We start from the raw sequence: 24,459 nt of genomic DNA, 5'->3' as shown, positions 1-24,459 counted from the left end.
GGGAAATATGAATGTACGTGTTCCTAAATTAAATCAATGCTTATGTACATGAAATTAAATTAAACATCTCAACTCATCGTGTTATTTTACTTCCTAACACTGTGGTTGTTTTCAGTTAGCAAAATATACAAATACCATTACGGATACTAGCTTAAGCCAATAAGATATCATGCATAAAATATGTGTAACTTTAGCTAACTTTTAAATTGATTAACTTAAGTACTGCATACACACCATCAATATTCGATCACAACAGGCCACACGGTGGAAATTCAAAGAAATTGAAGACGACCAGTGTAAGACTATTGCTGCTGCTGCTGCTGCTGAAGACGGACATAATGTCGAAACATCAGACAGTTTAGGAGGCGCGCATGCAAGGGATGTGTGAGTCACGGCGGAGCCCCCTCTCACTCGAAAATCAATACGCCAAGACACTTCTTTATACTATCCTTTCACTCTACTGCGCAGGTCCGGAAGTGCTGGAACTTCCGATGTAACCACCGTAATAATCACTGGCAACTTGAAAACACCGTTTTAGTGGCTACAATAATGATAATTCATGCCAGATACAGAGTTTTAATGGACGCGTGTGCACTAATTGTGCTGCTATCTGCATTTGAAGTTGCCTTGAGTGCCAAGTCTGGATTATCAAACAAAGCTAAGCTGAGTATTGGTAAGATTATCGTGTAACGATTTTATTTATTAATTAGGTAATGTCTGTCAAGTTGGCACATTTGTATACGAAGCTGTCTGTGTATCGCCATAGAGGCTTAGGCGATTTCCTGCATATCTATCACTGTATTAAATTTAAGAATGCTGGTGAATGTTATTCAAAATTTATGTCTACCCAGAACCTACATATTTTATCAAAGCTACACTATTGTGACAGTGCTGAAGATCCGGGGTAGAATAGGTCTTCAGCAACCTATGCTTGTCGTTAAAGGCGACTATGCTTGTCGTAAGAGGCGACTAACGGGATCGGGTGGTCAGGCTCGCTGACTTGGTTGATGCATGCCATCGTATCCCAATTACGTGGATAGATGCTCATGATGTCAATCACTGGATTGCCTGGTCCCGACTCGAATATCTACATACCGCCGTCATAGAGATGGAATATTGCTGAGTGTGGCGTTAAACAACAAACAAACAAACAAACAAAGTTGTGAGAAAGAAATGATTACATTTCAATTTGTAAATATAAATTGTCAATGAAAGGGACTAACCAGCCTAGGTTTCCTTTGGAGTAAAGAGCACAATGGCTGTGGAAATTATCTGAATCTACCACTGAAAATCAGCGATGACACCAGGAGTTATAAGCAGTATAAGCATGTCCTTTCCTACCGGTAGCACCAGCCATTCATACATTTGCATTAAAAAGAAAGTATTTATTGCCTGACGCCGCACAGCAGTGCTCCTGCCAACCGACGCCAGCCTGTAAACAAACCAGACAATCCAGTGATCGATAAACCAGAAAATCAGGTGACATTACTCATTTTGTTGAAAGTAATAATAACCTCAATCATTCAGTACATGGGAAGAGTTTGAGTAATCTTCTGGGTAAGGCGTGTGCTTGTAACGCCGGGGATCCAGGATCGATGTGTAACGTCTACCTCCGTCACATTGGTAGAGTATTGCGAAAGGTTCTGTTAAATCGTATTCAATAATTCACTCAGACAGTCAGTCAATATCACTCACCCACCTAATACGGATCCACCCATCCATCCATTCATCCACCCACCCAGATTAAAACTCACCCACCCATTCACTCACACGCACTGGGCAGTAGGTTCGCCTACTGATTGCAGAGTTCACGCGTCACGCCAAAGCTCCAGGTTAAATTCACCACATGGTTACATTGTGTGAGCCCCATTTGTCACTGTCGACGTTGTAATTCTGGAATATTGCTAACTGTGTCAAAAACCACACTCACAAGATGAGGCAATAAACAGAAATATTCTTTTTCATAAAAAAAAGATGTCAAAATAATGGGAAAAATGTATGTCAATCTACAAATAAATAAGAACGACAAACTGTTTCCATAGTCATAAGAAATCATGAGCATGGGTTAATGAATCACTATCAAATAACAATGAAGCCAAGTGTTCGCTATAAGGTGAACTTACCGGTGGCACCAACCATAAACACGTGCAAAGGCATGTCAATTGTTCACCTGAAAAATAGAGTGAGCACCTGAAGATACGGTAGTCATAATAGGGAATTGCATCGGGCATCATGTTTGTCACAGACAAAAAGAAGGTCTTGTTTTGTATTGATTATATTCCTTTGTGTCCGCCCAGGCGTGCTGCTTGATGTCCGGTCTGTCCAGCTTCGGCCACTGCTGGAGACAAAGATGGGAGAAACGAAGGAGGGCAGCAGTCTCCTGTTCCAACCACACATCTCCACCGTCGACATCACCGACAGCTTTGCCGTCAGCAACGCCAGTGAGTAGAGGAAGCGGCTGTCACGCTGGTGTATGCTGGATCGATATTGAACAACATACATAGCATGATATTGTCACAAGTGATGGACGACCTGAACGCAAGCTACCAATGGAAACGTTTGCCATTTTTGGAGTTGTGCAAGGAATGAAAAACAAACAGACCCCCAAACCAACCCTTCTTATAATACCACACTAAATAAAAAAATAAAATAACATAATGATAATAAAATAAAAACGATACAAGAAAACAGACCAAATCCTTACAAGAAAGAAAGAATAAATGACAACACGTGATCACCGTTCAAACACCAATCCTTTCCCTACCCATATCCCCACCCTCACCCCTAGTTATACAAACACCCTACCAAACACTCACTCCAAAGACAAATGAAGAGGAAAATATTTTTGTAAATCTTTAAATGAGCACTATGAACAAACATTAACAAAACTTAGCACTAAATTTCTAAAAAAACATATAGCGTTCCCAATTCTTACTGAAAAAGCCACAAAATAAAGCCAAACTGCGTTGTATATCATATACAATTGCATAGATAGATAATTTTGTTATATTAAAGATAATCACTTTCTTGTATATACATAAACAATACCTTGAATAAAAGTCATAAGTTGTAATCAGCCATGATAGTGTACCCCGGATATAGCTTCCTAGCACCAGTGAATAACCCGTCTCGATTATGCGCCGAAACAGATTCCATTGGACGTGAAAGGCAACATTGCAACTTTATGTCCATATTTACTCTTAATCGACACTATTGTCTTATATTTGCACTCCGTTTGTCTCGAGAAACTGATATCTCGATGTATTTAACGGACTTCGAGCTCCACATTCCTCTGTACACGGGGCGGTGGGGTAGTCTAGTGGTAAAAGCGTTCGCCGAAGACCCGGGTTCGATTCCCGACATGGGTGCAATGTGTAAAGCCTATTTCTGGTGTTCCCCGCCGTGATATTACTGTGATATTGCTAAAAGCGGCGTAAAACCATAATCACTCACTCACTCCACTGTACACATGCTGAAAACAAAATACCGTAAAAACTGTCTAATATGACGTTGACATTCTGGCGCTATCGCATCCATGATCGGACATGGTGGCCTCCCTTAGAAACCTCGTTGTTTTAGCACCATACATTGTGACAGTACTCGCGGGTTTCATTAAGTGGTAAACGTCCACGAGTTTCCCCACTCACGTTTTCCTTCCAAATTAAACCGACACGCTGAATATAACTGAAATACTGGTCAAAGTAGCATAAAAACTCCTCCCTCACTCAGTATCAATGTAAACCCGAAAATTATTAATTAAAAGCGAAAAAAACCCTTTCCATATTCATAAGAAATCTCTGCCCAAATCCGGATATATCGTGAGCATGTGTTTATGAATCACTATCAAATAGTGATGATAACAGGTGTTCGCAAAAAGGTGAGCGTATTCTGGTCCACTAGTGGCACCCGTTGCAAACATACGAACTTAAAAGACAACCCTAAATGCAATCGCGTTTAAGGTAAAGCATAACGATCGAGATTTCACCTTACAAGCAGAAGAATACGGCTGTTCCTGGTGGAAATGAACATCACGGTCATAATCGAACAAAATTGGTACCACCTTGTACAAAAGCGAGGAGTATAAACATACACATTCAGACCCGTGATCCGGGTTAGAACAGGTCTTCGGGAACCAATGCTTATCGTAAGAGGCGACTGTGCTTGTCGCATAAGGCGACTAACGGGATCGGCTGGTCTGGCTCGCTGACTTGGTTTATGTATGTCATCGTATCCCAACTGCGTGGATCGATGCTCAATCACTGGATTGTCTTGTCCATACTCGATTGTTTACAGACCACCGTATATAAAGTTGGAATATTGCTGAGTTCGGCGTTAAACAAACAAACAAGCAAACAACATATATATTCATGTACATCAACGATCAAATGTTCGAACCACTGATTGAGAGGAATCAATACGTGGCCATCCATGCAGCCTATGTCCAATGAATCATCTTTTATCCCGACGGACTCGGTTGGGAATTCAGGTTAGAATAGGTCTTCAGCAAACTACGCTGCTCGTCATATCAATCACAGGTTTTCTTGTTTACTTCCTGGCCGCCGTCCTAAACCAGGAGTGAGTGAGGTTTACGCCTCTATTAGCAATATTCTCGGAATACCATGGTTAGAACATGTTATATTAAAGTGTGTGACTGGCGGGTGCTACCGATACCTTCAAATAATTTTCATGACTATTTTGCCTCCAACGCGAAATGGAATCTGTTTCGGTAGATAATCTAAACTGATTATTCTCTGGCGTTTTGAATTTACTGGTTATCTCGTCCGGCGTAATGGATTTTCGGAATAATGAGTAATGTCTTTTGTCTAATGAGGTTTCACCTTACTCGGTAATTGTTCGTTTTAGATTAACTGATCCGTGAAGATCCGGGGTAGAATTGGTCTTAAGCAACGCATGCTTGCCGTTAAAGGTGACTATGCTTGTCGTAAGGGGCGACTAACAGAATCAGGTGGTCAGGCTCGCTGACTTGGTTGATGCATGTCATCGTATCCCAATTGCGTGGATCGATGCTCATGACGTCAATCACTGGATTGACTGGTCCAGACTCGATTATTTACAGACCGCCGCCATATAGCTGGAATATAGCTGAGTGCGGCGTTAAACAACAACAACAAAAAATTAATTAGATAACTCTTTACTTTATATCAAGCACAAATAGATCACACAACTGCAAATTTCTAATTATTTATGATTGTATCATTGTAATGGCGTTCTCTAAGTATGACATTATATATCATGCCAATGGCATCATTAAAATATGTCGTTATCATGTAAACAGCATAATATAAATGGGTCATTATAAAGTCAATTGCATCATGTAAATGTCAATATTATGTCAATGGCACCATTCTAATGTGCCTTTTCTTTATAGTTCACCTTTTCCGCCTGATAATACGTTTGAAAAGAAAAGAAAAAGGCTGATTTTATTCATAACATTTACTTTTAACGGAGGTACAGTTTTCTGTTAATTGATTCCCTTTTTAGGATATCAAACTATATTCTTAGAATACTTTAATTAATGTTGTAATTACTTCAGCATCGTTTTGGACCTCCGATCAGACATTCATTGTGTATACATGTGTATATAGTACATGGTCGCATGTACACACATACATGAACTTAGACATACAGATCGATACTGAGCCAGGGCTGCGTATTAACATAACCGTTTATCGAGTTTCCTCCCTTTAGCTTTACGGAGTAACTTTAGGAAAAGGGTCATGTAGTCTCAATGATCAGTTGCACTGAAAATGAGAGATGTGGAAAATTAAAAAGAGAGCTTTATTGAACAAAATTTAGATTATTATTACGGCAGATAATGTGATGCATTCTCAAATAGCAGTTTTGAGTATTTTCACGAAATATTTACTGGTAGTTTGAAGTCGTAAAAATATGTGATGAGTATTTTGTATGTAGTAAAATATCGTTTCATTTGTTATGATATCAGGTTTGTTGTGGTTTTGTGCTTCGAGTATGTGTTTATCATCAAAGAGAGTAAGAGAGACCTACAGTGTATGTTTGTGATTATGTTGGCGTCCCATGGTGAGGCTCGATCTCGTGCATGGTAATTTAACGACACAAGAAGTAAATTACCTTGATTAGCCACTGGTGAAACATCGCTGTCAATATGCGCTATAACACGCATACATGTATATACCTGCTTGTAAATGTCGCCTCTTACACATGTAAAATCGTAGTTAAAAAACTTTTTAAACTTTCGCGAACGCTTGGTGTCATCACTAATTGATAGTGATTCATATACACTTGCACTGTGCTGTAGTCGGAATCAATGGACTAATGATTGTGATTGTTTTTCTGACATACGTTTTGTTTCATACAGACTTAGATTGATCATTTTGCTCTGTTATGTCCCATGTAATCATAATATTAATTATCCCCTTTCAACTTTTTTTCTGTGTCTGATCCTAGTCATGTCCCAGATGCCAGAGATTTCCAATGATTATGGAAATGGTTGTGTCGCTCTGGCAAAGGTGGAACTGTAAGTCAAAGTTATAAAAACATCCCTACACACTTGAATGTTGAACAATGTCTCAGGTTCGAATCCCGCCGTGTAAAGAAACATGATACACTAATGTCACAACCGTTGTGATAAGAAACTAGGTGGAGATTTAAACCATATGCAACTCTTCTCAAGTGTATTTGCGTTTATATGACGAAAATACTCAAATGTGTTTTATATTGTACCCCTGTAAATTATACATATGTAAGCAAATAAGAGGATGATAGATAATGCCTTTTAGAACGTGGTCAAAGGTGACATATGTTATATTTGGGATTACACGTTCTTCGTAAAATACAACTTCTAGAACCAGTACTAGTTATGTTTTATTTGGGATAACACTTTTTCAGCACCAGTACAAATTCAAGTACAAGTAATATTACATTAGTCATAAAACTTTCTTAGTAAAGTACAACTTCTAGTACTAGTTGTGTTATATTTGGGGTAACACTTTCTTAGTAAAGTACAAATTCTAATACTGGTTGTGTTACATTTGGTTAACACTTTTTTGGTTAAGTACAAATTCTAGTACTAGTACTAGAATTTTGTATTTTAACAAGAGAGTCTTATCCCAGGTATAACATAATGCTAAATAAGAGGTAGTAAACAGGCTATGCGACTACGACTACGCCTACGACAACCACCATCACCACCACCACCACCACCACTACCACTTCTACTACTATTACAACAACCACTGCCTGTTTTTGCCTGTTTATATGTGTAGTATCCTGATACATCCTGCTTTGAAAAACAGGATTTTTCAAAGTTTGGAAAGGTGATGATCATGAGCACCAACTATATGTATTCATCGAATACGTTTGCGAAATGAGGAAACCTATTTTCTTCCAACGACTGGTTGCACGAGTTGTATGTACAGTTGAGTGCATGACTACAATACGGTCGCTTCTTGGTGTTGTTTGAACGCTCCTATATATCAGACGATATGCATCTACACATATACCGTAGTTTCCTACAAAACGCAGTCGAGGACGTCAATCTCCCGTCTGTGGATTATAACACATCTATCTGTATTCATGAGTTAATACAAAACCGTAAGGATGAAACCGATTATTATAGAGTTCAGACGGAACAAAAAAGGAATTTGCACGAATGCAAACAAAAAGTAATTTTATCAATTTCCACAGTAAATCTCCTATATTGAAACATCATTTGGTATTTTGGCCCAGACGCTATGTATTGACACAGTACAAACTGTAATAACATTTAATACAGTGCAATCTACTGGATCCACGAACCCAGGAAAATCCATTACCAGAAATCAAGCTTGGATCTATTGGTGCCAATCACACACATGTGTACGAGCTTGATGCTTTCCAATCAACGAGAAAAGCTCCATTTCGCCATATTTTCCAAATGTAATGACAACGACAGAATTATCAGCAAAGGCCAGAAATGGAAGCGTGTCGATATCATATTGGCCTGATGTTCATAGCAAGAACTGCAATCACAGGAATCTGTGTGCCATTGGCCGTTTCACCCTTGGGTCCTGGTCTTCCATTTGAGTAAAGCACATGAAGGAACCTTTCCTCCAAGGGCTTGAGATAGCTTCCACTTCGGTATCCATGACACCCATGAAATTTATTGCTTGTACATGCTACGCCAAGCTCTATCCTACGTGCCAAACGGGCGTTAAAGAGAGCATTTTTTTAAAGTGTGGAAAAATATTTTCAATAGCTATTTTTGCCGTATAATTTAATCCAGCTCCAGGTTTGATCTCAAGGGTCATCTCGTATATCAGTTCGTGTGTTCAAATCCAGTTTGAATCTTCTCATTCGTAAGATTTTGTAACAGCTTCATTTTAGTGTGCATGCATACGGAAATCTTTTTATGTTATGTTTGAGTTTGTAAAATGTCAAAAGGACACAATACATTGATGCGTTACCATTTCGATGCTGGTTATTAATTAATTGGAGATGGAATAATCTTTAATATACAGTTATTTGCTAGTTGTAGAGTGTGCGTTTGAAATGTGATGTTGAAACCCTATGTCTTAAACGTGTTAAGGGGGCGGTCGGGTAGCCTGGTGGTTAAAGCGTTCGCTCGCCACGCCGAGGACCCGGGTTCGATTCACGACATATGTACAATGTGTGAAGCCCATTTCTGGTGTCCCCCGCCGTGATATTGCTGGAATATTGCTAAACGCGGCGTAAAACCATACTCACTCACTCACTTAAACGTGTAATGATTATCATTCGGTACATGACAGCTGATTCAGATATTCACACGAGTGAGTGTAAGTATGATATTTTCTTTGAGAGGCATTTAGAAGTTGGAGTACTAAGTTATATGGATGAACAAGTTTTTTTTTAATTAAAATTAGGAACTACGTTTCGGGTAGGTTCTGACACCGTTATCAACTATTAGTATGTCATGTACAGAGTAGGGTTGACAAGTATATATACAGGTAGGATGCAGTGTTTATAAGTAGAGTAGATTTAAGATGTAGTTACACTGGAGTGGAGAAGCATGTTATGTACACAACAAGGTAAATATATTGACCGGTGAAGTCAGTAATATAAGGAAACTGAAGGATAAAGCCAGTAATATAAACTACATGATTATGGCTGATTGGGGTCTTTGATGAGTTGATGGAACGCCGGGGTTATGTAATAGCCTTGGTCACGGTTGATTGATGGTTGGAGTCTTTTGATGTTGAAGGCTTCTTGTTGCTTTTTGATTTTGAAGTCTTTGAGGTTAGTGATGAGGGCTTTGTCTTTGTCCCACTGAATGCTGTGGCTTGGGTTGTTACGGCCATGGTCTGATAGAGCTGACTTAGTGTCATCTTTGGAGACTGAGTTTCGATGTTCTTTAATACGCGTTTTGAAGGACCTAGCTGTTTCGCCAATTTAGGCCTGACCACAATTACACTGAATGTGGTACACTGCTCCTTATGGTTCTAGCTTGTGGCTGGATGGTGGTTTTCCCGTGGCTTTAATTGTGCTCTGAGTGTTGTGGCTTCTCTTGAAAACTACATCAATGTTGGCCTGTTTCTTTAAGAGTCTCTGGATGTTGTGGCTAGCTGTTCCAAAGTAGGGGAGGCTGGTCACAAAGGGTGCAGAGTAAGTATAACAGACATTCGTTCTGGTGCCTGGATTCGGGAAATACATAGCTAACAACAGGACACATTAACAAGGCAAAGAATAAGTAAAAAGTCTTTGTAACATTGGTCTGAACTGTTAAGATTGGAAGCAAGGCTGTTTGTATATTCCTCGGGACTGATGGTCAAATTCATGTGTTAAGGATCCTTTACCCGTTGCAAATTATCGTATACGATGACCGTGAACGACAATTCGGTATGCAATACATTTTAAAACTTGTACATCTTAAAGCTTAGCAACAAAACCCTTTCCATAATCATTAGAAACATATGTATGATTCTACATTGCACGATTCTTAATGTACCATAAGCGTGTGTTCACTATCACTATGTAACCACTATCAAATGATGATGCTAAAAGGTGTTCGCGAAAAGGTGAACGTATCCGTGCCCCAGCTGTAGTACCCGTCACAAACACATGCAAAGGTATGTCAAGTGTTCCTCTGTGAAAAGCCGGGAACATAATTATGATACAAGTCAAAATAGGTAATTGCATTTTCTTTGCAGCGTCAAATTTGGAAATGTCCTCAATATATTTACCACAAAACTTTGAAACATTAAGTATGAAACAGACGTCATGCCCTTGTTCCATGACCCGTGAAGGTCCGGGTTAGAGTAGGTCTTCAGCAACCCATGCTTGCCGTAAAAGGCGACTATGCTTGTCGTAAAAGGCGACTAACGGGATCGGGTGGTCAGGCTCGCTGACTTGGTTGATGCAGGTCATCGATCCCAATTGCATGGATCGATGCTCATGATATCAATCACTGGATTGTCTGGTCCAGACTCGATTATTTACAGACCGCCGTCATATAGCTGGAATATTGCTGAGTGCGGCGTAAAACAACAAACCAACCAACCAACCCTTGTTCCATTCGATCGGTGGAAACATGCCTCAAATCGAAACACAAAAAAAACCACGAAGACTCCGAACTGAGTCGGTAAATTTGTTTCAGTGGCCATTTAATCAACTTCCAATATAGAACCCATAAAGTGAGGGATGACGATCGACCGTAAGACCGCGATGGGAAGATATCTCGAGGAATCTCAAGTTGTGTGAGACTCACCACCGTGATATCGCGGAGTTATTACAGTTATTGTAACAACTAGTTGCATTGTGTAAACAGGCCTTTTGAAACCCACTTTCATCTTGCGGTTTTTTTTATAGCCACGTTGTGTTGTTTTGCCAAATTACTTACTGTGTCATTATAAGTTTTCGTAGCAATAATCGAGTTCCCTGTATTTCCCGAGAGACAAATTCTTTTTGAGTAGGGCAATGTCACATTACAGCTGAAACCCACTAAAACATGATTCTACTGCGCATGTCAGTCGGCTAACGATGCCAGTCACGTCCACACTGTTAGTGTGGAGGTACTAGTATGGGATTTCATTCTTCAGACACACATGGATTGTATGTCATATAATGTAACATTTTCTGACATTTTAAATGCGACTTCAATATTTACTATTTGACTATGCTATGCATGCTTTCATTATTTTTTAGTCTGAATAAACTCAATACCAGTGAGAAAAAACATACAGTAAACTACGGTTATAACGAACACGCTTAAAACGAACTGACGGATATAACGAACTACTTGTTTGGTCCCGACTATTTGCTGTAGTTATGCTGTATATATGCTTATAACGAACTACGGTTAAAACGAACTAAGATTAGTAGTCCCTTTGAGTTCGTTATAACCGTACTTTACTGTAGCTGCAAAATATGCATTTTACTCTATTTTGGACTAACAGGGAGAACACCCCTTATACAAGAGAGAGTGAGTGGGTTGGGTTTGAGCAACATTCCAGTTATGTCACGGCGTGTCACGGAGCTCCTGGGACCAGGGTGTCATTAAACAAGAATAAAGTAATAATTGAAAACGTGGTAAAAGTTCACAGTTTTTTACCATCAGCTAATTGTATCAATAGACGACAATATAAAGGATTTACACTGAGAAAGATCCCTGATTAAATAAATCAGAGCAAATATACAAGCTGACTAGCTTTCCAAATGTATAACAGCAATAAAAAAGGAGAGTGCCTCAGTCAACACTTTGACAAGGTAATCCGAAAGAGGCATAGACAGCCAATTAAGTCGACTACGGCCAATTAACAACTAAGAGTTAATTAAGTCAACTCTCCAATCGGTGAATAACCTCAACAGGGTTAGGGTATTGGGAGAGTGAGTGAGTATGGTTTTACGCCTATTTTAGCAATATTCCAGCAATATCACGGCGGGGGATACCAGAAATGGGCTTCACACATTGTACCCATGTCGGGAATCGAACCCGGGTCTTCGGCGTGACGAGCCAACGCCTTAACCACTAGGCTACCCGACCGCCCCCGTATTGGGAGAAATAAACAGTGAGGGCTCATCCCTAAAGCAAGTCTCTTGGTCAATAAAACAGACGAAAAACGCCCGAATAGCAAACTATTCTTATAGACTAATGTCTAAGTCACTTAGACTGGCCAAGGAAGTACTAGACTCCCCACCCCCCAAAAAACTAACCCCAAACAAACCAGGTACTTGACCTACATGAACCGAGTATCTTGACTCATAATCATTAAAAAAGGTACTTGACCAAAAGAGTAACTTGACTCCCTATCACTAAGCACAAACTAAGCACCAACTAAGCAATCACGGGAAAGTTGGTTATCCACGGATTACCTGAAAAACGGGGCATGAAATATAAAAGCCTTGGAAATAAGTTTCAGTTCAATACCACCAGAATAAGTCAGTACCAGAGAGACAACTGCCACAAAACCACTTACTAACGAAACCTAAGTTTCGACGTGATCAAACCAGTAGTATGACGACCCGTAAACAGTCCCGCGACACGTGGAGGTAACGATACATTTCCCCAAGAGTTTAAAATGAAACACGCGGATTTCGGACAAAGCAACCTCTCTGGGTCAGGGGGAATGCAATCGTCTGATGAGATAAACAAAGTGTGTTTTCAAACATAGGGAAATGACGATGATATTGGAAATTTAACGAGCGCTTCCGGACGTGCCGCTTTCGCACTCGGATATGGAAAGCCTGAACGGCTAAACCAATATGGGTTAAATACGTGTACGCGGACTTCGGAGAGGACAACCTGAATGCAATATCCGGGTGAGGTAACCAAAGTGTGTTTCCTACCATAGGGAAAACCCAAATAACCAACTAACTACTAACCCAATATGGGAGATGCAGATACCAAAATAAAGCGCTGAATAGAAGCTATCCAACGGTACCACTAACGATTTACAACAATATATGTACAATTATTGAGGTGGCAAAAGTGACCATAAAGACAAGAGAAATATCTACCAGTACTAGATAATCCCGCTACTGCGCGCAAATCAGTGTTACTGAAACATATGCCATATATGAATAAGGTAGCAAACATCACATATATCAAATCAATACATGATAAAAGTATGCGAATATTCAGCTGGAGATTAAAATTTACCGGTCACCAATTCACTGACAATGAATGTGAAGACAATGGTCAACGATGACCGCCGGACTTTGCCGAATGATAACGGAAGCCCGACAATTAAGGGAGAGGGAAGCGGTACGGTCACTAGACCGTGACTAAACTGGTTTTACGGCCCGCTGACAGGGAGGCAGGCCCGGACGTGATGCAGGTCTCAGACGTTTACCGCTTTGGTGAAACCCACAAGTATGGGTATGGTGCTGACAAACCTAGAAACATAATCGGGGCGAACCAGGATTCAAACCCACAATCATAGGTTTCTGGCATGCTCAAGGGAGGCCACTCTGAACCTCTAATTAGACGACTGGACTACTCGTGCCCCCTCGTATACCAGACCTATCTGACACAGTATGTAATCGCATCCTGAAAACGGTGCTCACTTTATCAATCAATGTTTTTGTTAATAGTGAGGATATTGGCATAAAGAATCTCTCACTTATGTTTTAGTGTGTGATCTGATAACAAAAGACGTCGTCGCCATCATCGGTGTGACCAACGCCTCCTCACTTTCCACCATCCAGTCTTACAGCAACACCTTTAACATGCCCTTCGTGAGCATCGGATCCACGCAGAACTTCACGACGACGCCTGGTTTCCAGTTGTTTGTCCGTCCGTCCTTTATGGGGGCGGTAGTCGACCTGCTGCACCACTATGGTTGCAGGAAGGCTGTGTATATCTACGACTCGGATGAAGGTAGGCTAATTGAGTTACGTTATCACTCCGAGATTAGCAGTGAAATTAAATTACCGTGGAGTTTTTAGAGAACCAGATACATGTAATTAATGATAACATGGTACTGTCAGCTTTGTGTGGGTTTGTAGACCCCTAATGCAACATACATCTGCTTGAATGTGTTGTAGATTGACGTACCAAATATTTGATTTAAGTGTTGACTGTTTCCATCAATCAGTGTCTAATCAACAAACGTATAAAGCCAAACAGACTGGAAAGATGTAGATACAAGCGCACTGTTCAGAATAATCTATTTCGTTCGCAAACGCGACGCAAGGCGTTCGCGTAGGGATAGTGACCGTAATCGAGTGCCGGTTTGTTGTGACCAGAAGAGAACAGAGATGAATCGCGAAACAGACAGTCGAGAGCTCCATCGTATTGAAAGGTACCAATCTTTAAGAGTCCAGCGTTATATATTATGTGAAAGTGGACTTCATGAGGGTGATATTGAAGAAGGCTTGGTATTATGATATAGTCGAAATCGTTCAATGGACTCAATGAATACCTTTTTATATTCAAATTTTGTGTGAGTACTTCAGCCGAATATTTCGCAGCCCCTCATTGAATTGTATTTCGAAAAACTAATTTGGCACCGAGTGTAACACTTACATATTAATGCAAATAGTTTGAGTGGCGGGTGCTACGGGTAGAGCGGGATAGGATTACCCTTTTCGCGAACACCAGGTGTTATTACTGATTCTCAGTGATCCATTCATATAATTTTCACCACTATTTTGCATTTTACGCCCAATGAAATCCAGTTCGGCAGAAAATCGATACTGCATATTTCCTGGTGTTTACGTATAATATTTGATCCTTGAAGAACTAGAATCTGTATCTTTACTAAGAAAGTGTTATTCCAAATATAACATTTGTTACATTTGATCAATTTCTAAATGACATTGTGTATGCATAGGTTTCGGCCATGGCAGCCGTGCCAATTTGCACTTGTCAGAGGGGTACACAAAGTACGTGATCTAGACTACCAGTAATCGGACTTTCATTTTTTGTGCCTTGGTGGGATGGATCTCCGACGTTGTGTGCAGGCGAGTGTGGGTTCGAATCCCGAATGGGACTCAACCCCCTAAAAGTACTAGAATCTGTACTTTACTAAGAAAGTGTGATACCAAAAATAACATGTGCTACATCTCTATAAGGATTACTTATCAGGAGAGAATAAATAGAAATGTGCATTTTCATCATCTTGAACATAATGTGTTTTTCAAAATGCGTTTTTTCAAAATGGTTTTAATAAAGAGAGTGCGTTAATCTCGATTTACGGTGCGATCATGGCTACAACAGCTAAACACACGACGGCCTTGTAAATGTCTCTACCTTACCCCGTAGGGAGTGCGGCTAGAATGGTTCCCCAACAGTCTAGAGACGTTGTTGATTGCATGTCATCGTACACCGATGACTTCAGATAGTGCTCATTATATCAACCAGGTTATGGACCGGATGAGTACTGGAACTAGCTGTCTTCAGTTTCAGCGGAAATCAACCAAAGAGTGTATTATAAACATAAGCGCGTAAATATTAAACGTCATGCACGCCAGATAATAATCAGTCTCGATTATCTACCGAAACAATGAGTGAGTGAGTGAGTTGGGTTTAACGCCGCTTTTAACAACATTCCAGTTATATCGCGGCGTGTCAGCTTAATGTGGGAGGAAAGCCCGAAGTGATGCAGGTCTCAGACGTTTACCACATCGGTGAAACCCACGAGCACGGGTATGGTGCTGACAAATCTACCGAAACAGATTCCAGTGGGTGTAAAAGGTTAAATAGGGGTGAACATTATATGAATGTTTTACTGAAAATCAGTGATGACACCGGGTGCCTTCGAAAAGGCCATCACTAGGAATATCAAAAACAGATCCAGTCACAGTCAAACAGTCAGGTTTGATTATCTTGTCAAGTATAAACCAGCTAATAACAAGAAAGGCTTAAGGAAGTTATGAATGTGAGCTTCAAGATGGTTGACCACGTTCTACACGTTGGTTCATGCATCAAACTCGTTTCATTTGTAGGTTTAATGCGGATCCAGGATCTGTTCCAGTCCTTGAACACGAGGGACTTACTAATAGATCTTGATGTAAGGAGGATAAACTCACTTCCTGTGGCCAAAGACGGCATGGGTGCTCCCGCTGGAGTTGACCACATGACCAAAGGAGACACCAGTCAGAAGGTGTTTTACATCATGGACCTAGAACAACTCGATGTCCTTGGTGTCATTCGCTATTTGGTAAGATAGTATATACATTCAGCTAGCGAGCAACGTTATCGGATGTGTTATTGTTATCTATATACGCGACAGCTTCACTTGTTCGTTTTAACGCTTGCATTTATTACAATAAATGTTTACGTAAGGCTGACATGTGTTTGAAGGGTGATTTTTAAACGTTTCCTGGAAGCATGTTTTACATAACTACATGCTTATGATATACAGTGAACAATATTTTTACCCAAGAGGTCTAAAATGGTGAAAAATCATCATAGGCCATGGACATAGGCCTACAGTCATTATTGTTGGTTGGTTGGTTGGTTTGTTGTTTAACGCCGCACTCAGCAATATTCCTGCCATATGACGGCGGTCTTTAAATAATCGAGTCTGGACCAGACAATCCAGTGATCGACAACATAAACATTGATCCGTGCAATTGGTATTCTACCCCGGATCTTCACGGGTCTCATTTATGTCATGGCATGTCAGTGTGATATGGCATGAAAACATAAATAGACGATTTTCGTAGATTTTTCAATTGCAACAGCAGGGGTAGGGTGCAGGTAATCCTAGACCAGGACTATTGATACGCAACGAGCTGCGGCGTCATTGGCAACCAATATGACAAAAGAGAAAATTACGGAATTCTTTTATTTTAATGAACATATAGTTTCATGCTCTATTTCATTTATTGATTGATGTAAACTAAAGCTGTCCCTTGATTATATTGAAGATGAATAATAATGAAAAGGTCACCTTGTTGACCTGGCGTCCATATAATGGCATGTATTGTCTAGAATTACGGCCTTGTCGACCCCGTCACTCTTCACTAAAGCACTGTTGGGTTTGGTTTGTGTGTGTCTCTCTGTCTCTGTCTCTGTCTCTCTGTCTCTCTGTCTCTCTCTCTCTCTGTAATTATGTATGTATGTGTAACTACAATAAAGAAACCTTTAGCCGAAGTAGCCGATTTACATATCAAAGCCCTGGTTGACATTCAGGATAAATACTTCCGTGACTTCAAAGTCCGTATGTTAGACATAGAGAATTGAGACTATTTGATTTGAAGGTTAATCTACTTATTATCAAAGGGTCTACTTGGAAGATGGGCATGACAATGTGTCATCAGCCATAAACTGTTGCTTTGATGACAAGTTTGTTGTGTTATTTATGCATGTTATGGGCTGTGGATGACTTCTTTACATTCTATAATGATATTGTTTGCAGAAGAAAGAACACGTCTTGTCCGGGATTGATCTGAATATTATAGCCGTTGCCTTGGTAAGTGAATGTCGCATTAAATAGCAATCACCAGTGGTTTAAACTATAACACAATATTCATGAAACCAGAATACCAGTACATGAAGTTATGCATTTCAACAGATAGCTATTAGTTTGTCTTATCGAATACCATAGGGAGATTGTCACTCCGAAAGTCCGGTTCCCAAATGTGTACAATGTGTGCAGCCTAATTTTTATTTTTTCCGCAGTAATGTGTTTGGAATATTTAAAAAGGGATTCCAGAGCAAAAGGGCCAGTGCGATACATGGTGATCTGGTGGTTACAACTGACTGATAACGTTCCAAAGTACGTTGGTCGGTGCTAATGCTATCAGTCACTGGATTGTCTGTCTTGATCTGCCTTTTCATGTGTATGTGACGGGTGCCACCGGGGAAAAAAAATACGGACACCTTGTGTCATCACTATTTAATACTATTAGTGATTCATAAACACATGCTCATGATATAGTCGGAATCGTACTTTGGCAGATATTTCTGATTGTTATGGAAATTTTTTTTTGTCTCTTTTATTTCTGTATTGATTACTCAAGGCCGTTGGGATACAGCAGTAATGATACTGATTACTGAGTAATCATTCTAACTAACTAACTAACTAACTAACTAACTAACTAACTAACTAACTAACTAACTAACTAACTAACTAACTAACTAACTAACTAACTAACTAACTAACTAACTAACGTCTGTGGGGATTCCGGGACGGGAATGATCTTCAATTCCCCAAGACCGAAAATATTTCGCTGAAATGTTTGCCGAGTTTGGATTTCGATATGGAAGACAAGATATGTAACTTTAAACCTGATTTTGTAGGGTGTGGTCTTTTGTAGGATTTGGTACCGGTGTCTTCTTCCAACACAGACCTGTCCGCTACCAACATATCGGGGTTCCAATTGGTTTCTGACGGATCAGCAGATCACGTGATAGGTCTACATGACTCAGTCTTCACAGACGTGATGAAGGTGAGAACACGTGACAACTGCTGGTATCATGGCGATACTTAGGAACACAATTTTCTGACGAGGATAATAAAAATACAAACAAGATCTGAGCAGCATGTTACAATATCATATCCGACTGTAAACCTTCACAGTTATACCGGGGGCGGTCGGGTAGCCTAGTGGTTAAAGCGTTTGCTCGTCACGCCGAAGACCCGGGTTCGATTCCCGACATGGGTACAATGTATGAAGCCCATTTCTGGTGTCCCCCGCCGTGATATTGCTGGAATATTGCTAAAAGCGGCGTAAAACCATACTCACTCACTCACTCACAGTTATACCGTCTTGTTGGATTGTGTTCTGAATGTAACTAAAATACTTGCATATCGATTTAGTGACCAGGCGTGTATTTTCGTATTGGTGACGTGCTTGAAGGGTTAGAAGAACCACTGCACCTGTTAGTGACTGGATTGACTGCATGTCATACTCTGATGACGTCGGGCGTTGTTCATAATATCAATCACTGGTTTGTCTTGGACCAACTCAGTTGTTTGCATGCGCCGTCATATAGCTGGAATATTGTTGAATGTGGCGTTAAGCAACAAACCAACACCAAACAAACAAAAAATCAAACATGTACTCTATGCATATACGTAAAACCTATTCGTACATTAAATCTATTTTTTATCTGAAGCTGACTGATATGTATTTACTGATTTACTACTGCATAACAACCTCTAGTTATTATTTCGTGTACAATTAATTACGTCCCTTAGGGGTTCCAGGAGCCTCTGACCTTGCGTTCGAGTCCCGGCTTCGTCCTGAATATCATTTTGGCCTGGGTTTTATCAAAGGAGTTAACGTCTGGAAGTTTATCACTTCAATGAAGTACTGTTAAAAGCGGCCTTGAAACAACTCACACATTCCCGTATAGTGTACGTTCAATGTCATTTGTGAATATTCCTCCCACTTCCAGAGCACTGAAGCATTGTTGGTCGATGCTGTAGACGTTGTGAGGACGGCAGTGGAGGAGGTGGAGAAAGTCAGTCCCGGATGGTTGATGGAGAGAAGCAAACAGTTAGACAATCAAGTAAAATGTACAAACTTCGTTGTGGACAAAACTACCCATGGACAGATCCTTATGGAACACCTAAGACAGGTTTGTACGACTGGAAAATATTTCAGAACAAATGACATGTCACAGGTATCTGATACAGTAATTGATAGTTGAAAAATGATGATTATAATTATGATGATATGGATTATGCGGCATAATTGATCAATATGATCAATCTGCATGTGTGTATAGAACAAACAACCTGTCAAAAAAAGCGACAAAATATTTCCGTAATCACTAGCGTCCGTCGTACAATGTCGACTGAATCATATGCATGCTTATGAATCACTATCCCATTGTGATGATACCAGGTTGATGGGGTAGCTTGATGCCATTATACTACCGTTAGTTCAGTAAAACCTGGATCAAACCAAACAAACACTATTACTTACCGTGAAGATCCGGGGTAGAATAGGTCTGCAGCAACCCATGCTTGCCGTAAAAGGTTACTTACCGGATCGGGTGGTCAGGCTCAATGACTTTGTTGATGCATGTCATCGTATCCCATTTGCGTGGATATATGCTCATGATGTCACTGGATTATTGACAGACCGCCGTCATTTAGCTGGAATATTGCTGAGTGCGACGTTAAATAATAAACAAACAAACTTATAAAAATAGACACTGGCCTCACGTTTGTCACTTTTACTGCTTGATGTACTAAGTTTGTAGAGAATAGACCTTCTTGGAGGTTGTTGAGAACTTGAGAGTTGGGACAAAATCATTTGTGTTGGATTAATGAAAATTGCATTCAATTGCTTAGCCGTTTGGACCTTACGACCAATCTTTGATTATTTCTTTTGGACATCACCAATTGGTAGGCATTAGATCATAATTTTCGCACTTTTGTTTTCCATGTACAATCTTCAAAGTAAAGGAAAGATTTAATTTGAGGATCGGAAAATGAGGTACATTTTGTACTTGATCACAGTAACTGACTGAAGTTGTGGTATATTTTGGAGGTTCACTGTTGGAAAGTTATGGTCTTCCGGTAGACGTTATTACACAAACGTTTCACGTTATACACAAAATTTTATGTTGTAGTGTACTGATATCTCCACCACATCTACAGTGCCGGTAGGCACGTCTGATACATATCAAACTCCCATCAACCTGATGTACGGATTTCCTCATGAACTCTTTCTATTACTTTGAGATCATTTCCAGGGGTGAAGAGTAGGGAGCACATTATATGTGAAGTTTATTGCGGTAACTTGTCGAGTTCCGGTATCGCAGCAACCATAATTCAGATTATTAAGTATGGTTTATATTCCGTGCACATATTATGATATCTGTAGGCATTCACAGGCACACGTCAAGGCTATCACTTGAACACATTTATTTTGTTCTCTGCATGCACATTCCAACTGACCCCATATTTCTCAGTGGACTTGGCCATAGTATGGAGTGGATGAACGTTGGAAACTGCAGGTTACACTTTTGTCTTTGTCAGTAATTTGTCAATTGTTTCTGAAGGTGGATATATTCAAGTCTTCAGTGGGTACCGGTATCTGGCCGTTGTTGGGTCCAAGTTAAGTGCAGAACATCTCAGTCCCCTCGCTATAAACGGAGTATCACCTGATCGATGTTTGTACGTACTTCCAGGTTCAGTTTGAAGGTCAGACCGGCAGGGTTACCTTTGATGAAAATGGAAAAAGGAACAACTTTGCCTTGGAAATATTTGAATCTACAAGTGGTGAAGCAAACAAAAGGGTAATACAATAGTATCATTCCTCATCACCTCCATCATTTCTACATGTATGCTAGAAGAGAAAATTGGCGGTCGGGTAGGCTAGTGGTTAAAGCGTTCGCTCGTCACGCCGAAGACCTGGGTTCGATTCCTGACATGTGTACAATGAGTGAAGCCCATTTCTGGTGTCCCCCGCCGTGATGTTGCTGGAATATTGCTAAAAGCGGCGTAAAACCATACTCACTTTCTCACTATAAGAGAAAAAACGCTTTTGTGGTGTAGTGGACAGAGCGTCTGCCCAGAGAACAGAAGGTTGGTGATTCGATCTCCCGGCCGCGTCATACAAAAATAATTTTAAAGAGGCTAATTCCTGTTACCATGCCCTGGCGCTCGGATTTAAGGGGCAAAAACAAGGACTGGTCAGATCGTATTTAGTTAGTGGGGTATCAATGTTAAACTGCCGCATGGTTACTCAGTGGGCTAGCACTTTAAAACCGGGTTTGTACAAGAACACACACACACACACACACACACACACACACACACACACACACACACACACACACACACACACACACACACACACACACACACACACACACACACACAAACAGAGACACACACACATACACACACTCACGCAAGCACACACACACACACACACACACACACACACACACACACACACACACACACACACACACCAAACACACATACACACACATACACGCACACACACACACATACACACACTCACGCAAGCACACACACACACACACACACACACACACACACACACACACACACACACACACACACACACACACACACACACACACTCACACACCAAACACACACACACGTCGCTTTGTAAGTGCAATAATCTTGAAACCAACGTTAACCACATTTCACTTCACCTCACCTAAGAGAAAAAACGATTTAAATGGTCAAATTGCAATGCGGCATTCGACACACAAACTAAATCTTCAATAGATCCTGTTTTATCCCCCTGTTCTACATTTTGGTGGTAGTTTAGCTTGTACAAATGATAAAAAAGAAAACGTCGGGGAACTATGACGTATTACCCAATTCAAAGTCGACCATCACTAAGCTTAATCGATGACATGTTTATAGTTACCAGGGTCCGTTTCACAAAGACGATACAAAAACATAACATTCCAAAATAAACGGACGACGTATATCTCTGAAATACTATTCAAAGCGGCGTTTAAACCAACTCACCCATTCTAAATGATACGTGTTGATGTTTTTAGGTTGGCAAATGGCACCCCGAGCATGGCTTACGAATGTCCTCGAGTTGGCACATAGAGAAGACAGTCATCTTACTTATCAATAACACTCGTCCGGTACATTTTGTACAAAAATCTGAATAAAAGATCAAACGTCAATTATCATGTTATTATTCAAAGGAAAACATCAGTCGGCTTCAAAAATGGTTACACTCGAAATATCAACGGACTGTTAATGTGATCGGTGTTCGGAGTCAGTGAGCTGTAATTTGATAATCTCAAGCATTTCGTTCAAAGCGAGTGGGGAATAACGACGGACAAATTGTCTGTATTGAAGTGACGGCGAAAAGAATACTTGGTGCTGTTGTGTAGGGCATTTCAACAACGACAATACTAGTTTTAACGAGGATGTATGCTGGTATCAATTGGTGTTCATTGCGCAACATGGGGCTCGCGTCGACCCAGTCGTTGAAAGCGCCGCAGTACAAATGTACGTATGCAGAGTTGCGCGTCTTATGCTAGCCAGAAACCTATGATCGTGGGTTCGATTCCAGGTTAGCTTTGATTATGTTCCCTGGAATTTTCAGCACCATGACCGTCCTGTGGGTTTCACCAAAGTTGTAAAGACATGCAGCACTTCGGGATTTCTTGCAACATGAAGCTGACACGCCATGATATAACGGATACACTGTTCACAGCGGCGTTACAGCCAACGTGCCCACTGCGCGTTTCCTGGTGTGCTCCAATGGCATGGGTTGGAATGTCTGGGCAGGTTGGGAATGGAGGACAAGACCTAAATATATTTACATATTTGCTCACACATGCATCACACTGGTAACTAGAGGTGCATGTGGTGTAGGTATATAAAGTAAACTACGTTTATAACGAACTGACTGATATAACGAACTCATCTTCAGTCCCGGCCATTTGCTGTACATATGCTGTATATATCCTTATAACGAACTACGGTTATTACGAAATAAAATTAGTGGTCCTTTTGAGTTCGTTATAACCGTAGTTTACTGTACAAGGGTAAACTTTCATGTAAATACATAGTGAGAAATGAAATCCAAATATTCTTTTATAATTAAGTATGTATTTGTCTCAAGGGTTAAAAGGTGTAAATCTTTGGGATTTGATACATACTTTTACTACAGAGTTCATCTGTACTGAAATATGAAATAAAGATACAGATGTGAGATGTTCATGGCTCAGCCTTGACATCCTTATTCATGACAACACTGTCATGGTTACGTCGAAGATGTATTGATGTGCACTGGACTACATAAAGCGTGTGTGTGACGTTAACGGCATCAATAAACAATCATATAACCTTACGAATGGGTTTACTTTGAAAACGAACTATGTCTTTGATCAAGTGTCCTTGATGTATGTCTGTGTGTCATGTGTCTATGACTAGGCGTCCAGCGTCTATGACTGTGTGTCCTGTGTCTATGACTGAGTGTCCTGTGTCTATGACTGAGTGTCCTGTGTCTTTGACTAAGTGTCCTGTGTCTATGACTGAGTGGCATGTGTCTATGTTTGAGTGTCCTGTGTCTATGGCTGTGTGTCCTGTGTCTATGACTGAGTGTGTTGTGTCTATGACTAAGTGTCCTGTGTCTATGACTGAGTGTCCAGTGTCTATGTTTAAGTGTCCTGTGTCTTTGACTAAGTGTCATGTGTCTATGACTGAGTGTCCTGTGTCTATGGCTGTGTGTCCTGTGTCTATATCTGAGTCTCCTGTGTCTATGACTGAGTAACCTGTGTCTATGACTAAGTGTCCTGTGTCTATGACTGAGTGGCATGTGTCTATGACTAAGTGTCTTTTGTCATTGACTGAGTGTCCTGTGTCTATGACTGAGTGACATGTGTCTATGACTGTGTGTCTTGTGTCTATATCTGAGTGTCCTGTGTCTATGACTAAGTGTCCCGTGTCTATGACTGAGTGTCCTGAGTCTATGACTGAGTGTCCTGAGTTTATGGCTGTGTGTCCTGTGTCTACATCTGAGTGTCCTGTGTCTATATATGGGCGTCTTGTGTTTATGACTAAGTGTCCAGTGTCTGTTACTGAG

General features: G+C 40.5%; 1 protein-coding gene across 1 annotated transcript; it reads left to right on the top strand.

The window, feature by feature from the left end:
* The first annotated feature begins 403 nt into the window (after positions 1-403).
* Positions 404-22,539, top strand: LOC124146958 (glutamate receptor-like). The gene is made up of 9 exons (XM_046517539.2): positions 404-673; positions 2,298-2,441; positions 13,589-13,834; positions 15,904-16,118; positions 17,322-17,375; positions 18,223-18,354; positions 19,307-19,489; positions 21,053-21,160; positions 22,412-22,539. The coding sequence occupies exons 1-9, from the start codon at positions 550-552 to the stop codon at positions 22,529-22,531; spliced, it is 1,326 nt and encodes a 441-aa protein (XP_046373495.2). The 5' UTR covers positions 404-549; the 3' UTR covers positions 22,532-22,539.
* The last annotated feature ends 1,920 nt before the right edge of the window (positions 22,540-24,459 follow it).

The sequence above is a fragment of the Haliotis rufescens genome, unplaced genomic scaffold (genome assembly GCF_023055435.1).
Source record: "Haliotis rufescens isolate VD_foot unplaced genomic scaffold, xgHalRufe1.0.p SCAF_7, whole genome shotgun sequence".
NCBI lineage: Eukaryota > Metazoa > Mollusca > Gastropoda > Lepetellida > Haliotidae > Haliotis > Haliotis rufescens.
The sequence above is the reverse complement of the archived record's forward strand: the minus strand, read 5'-3'. Positions and strand labels throughout refer to the sequence as shown.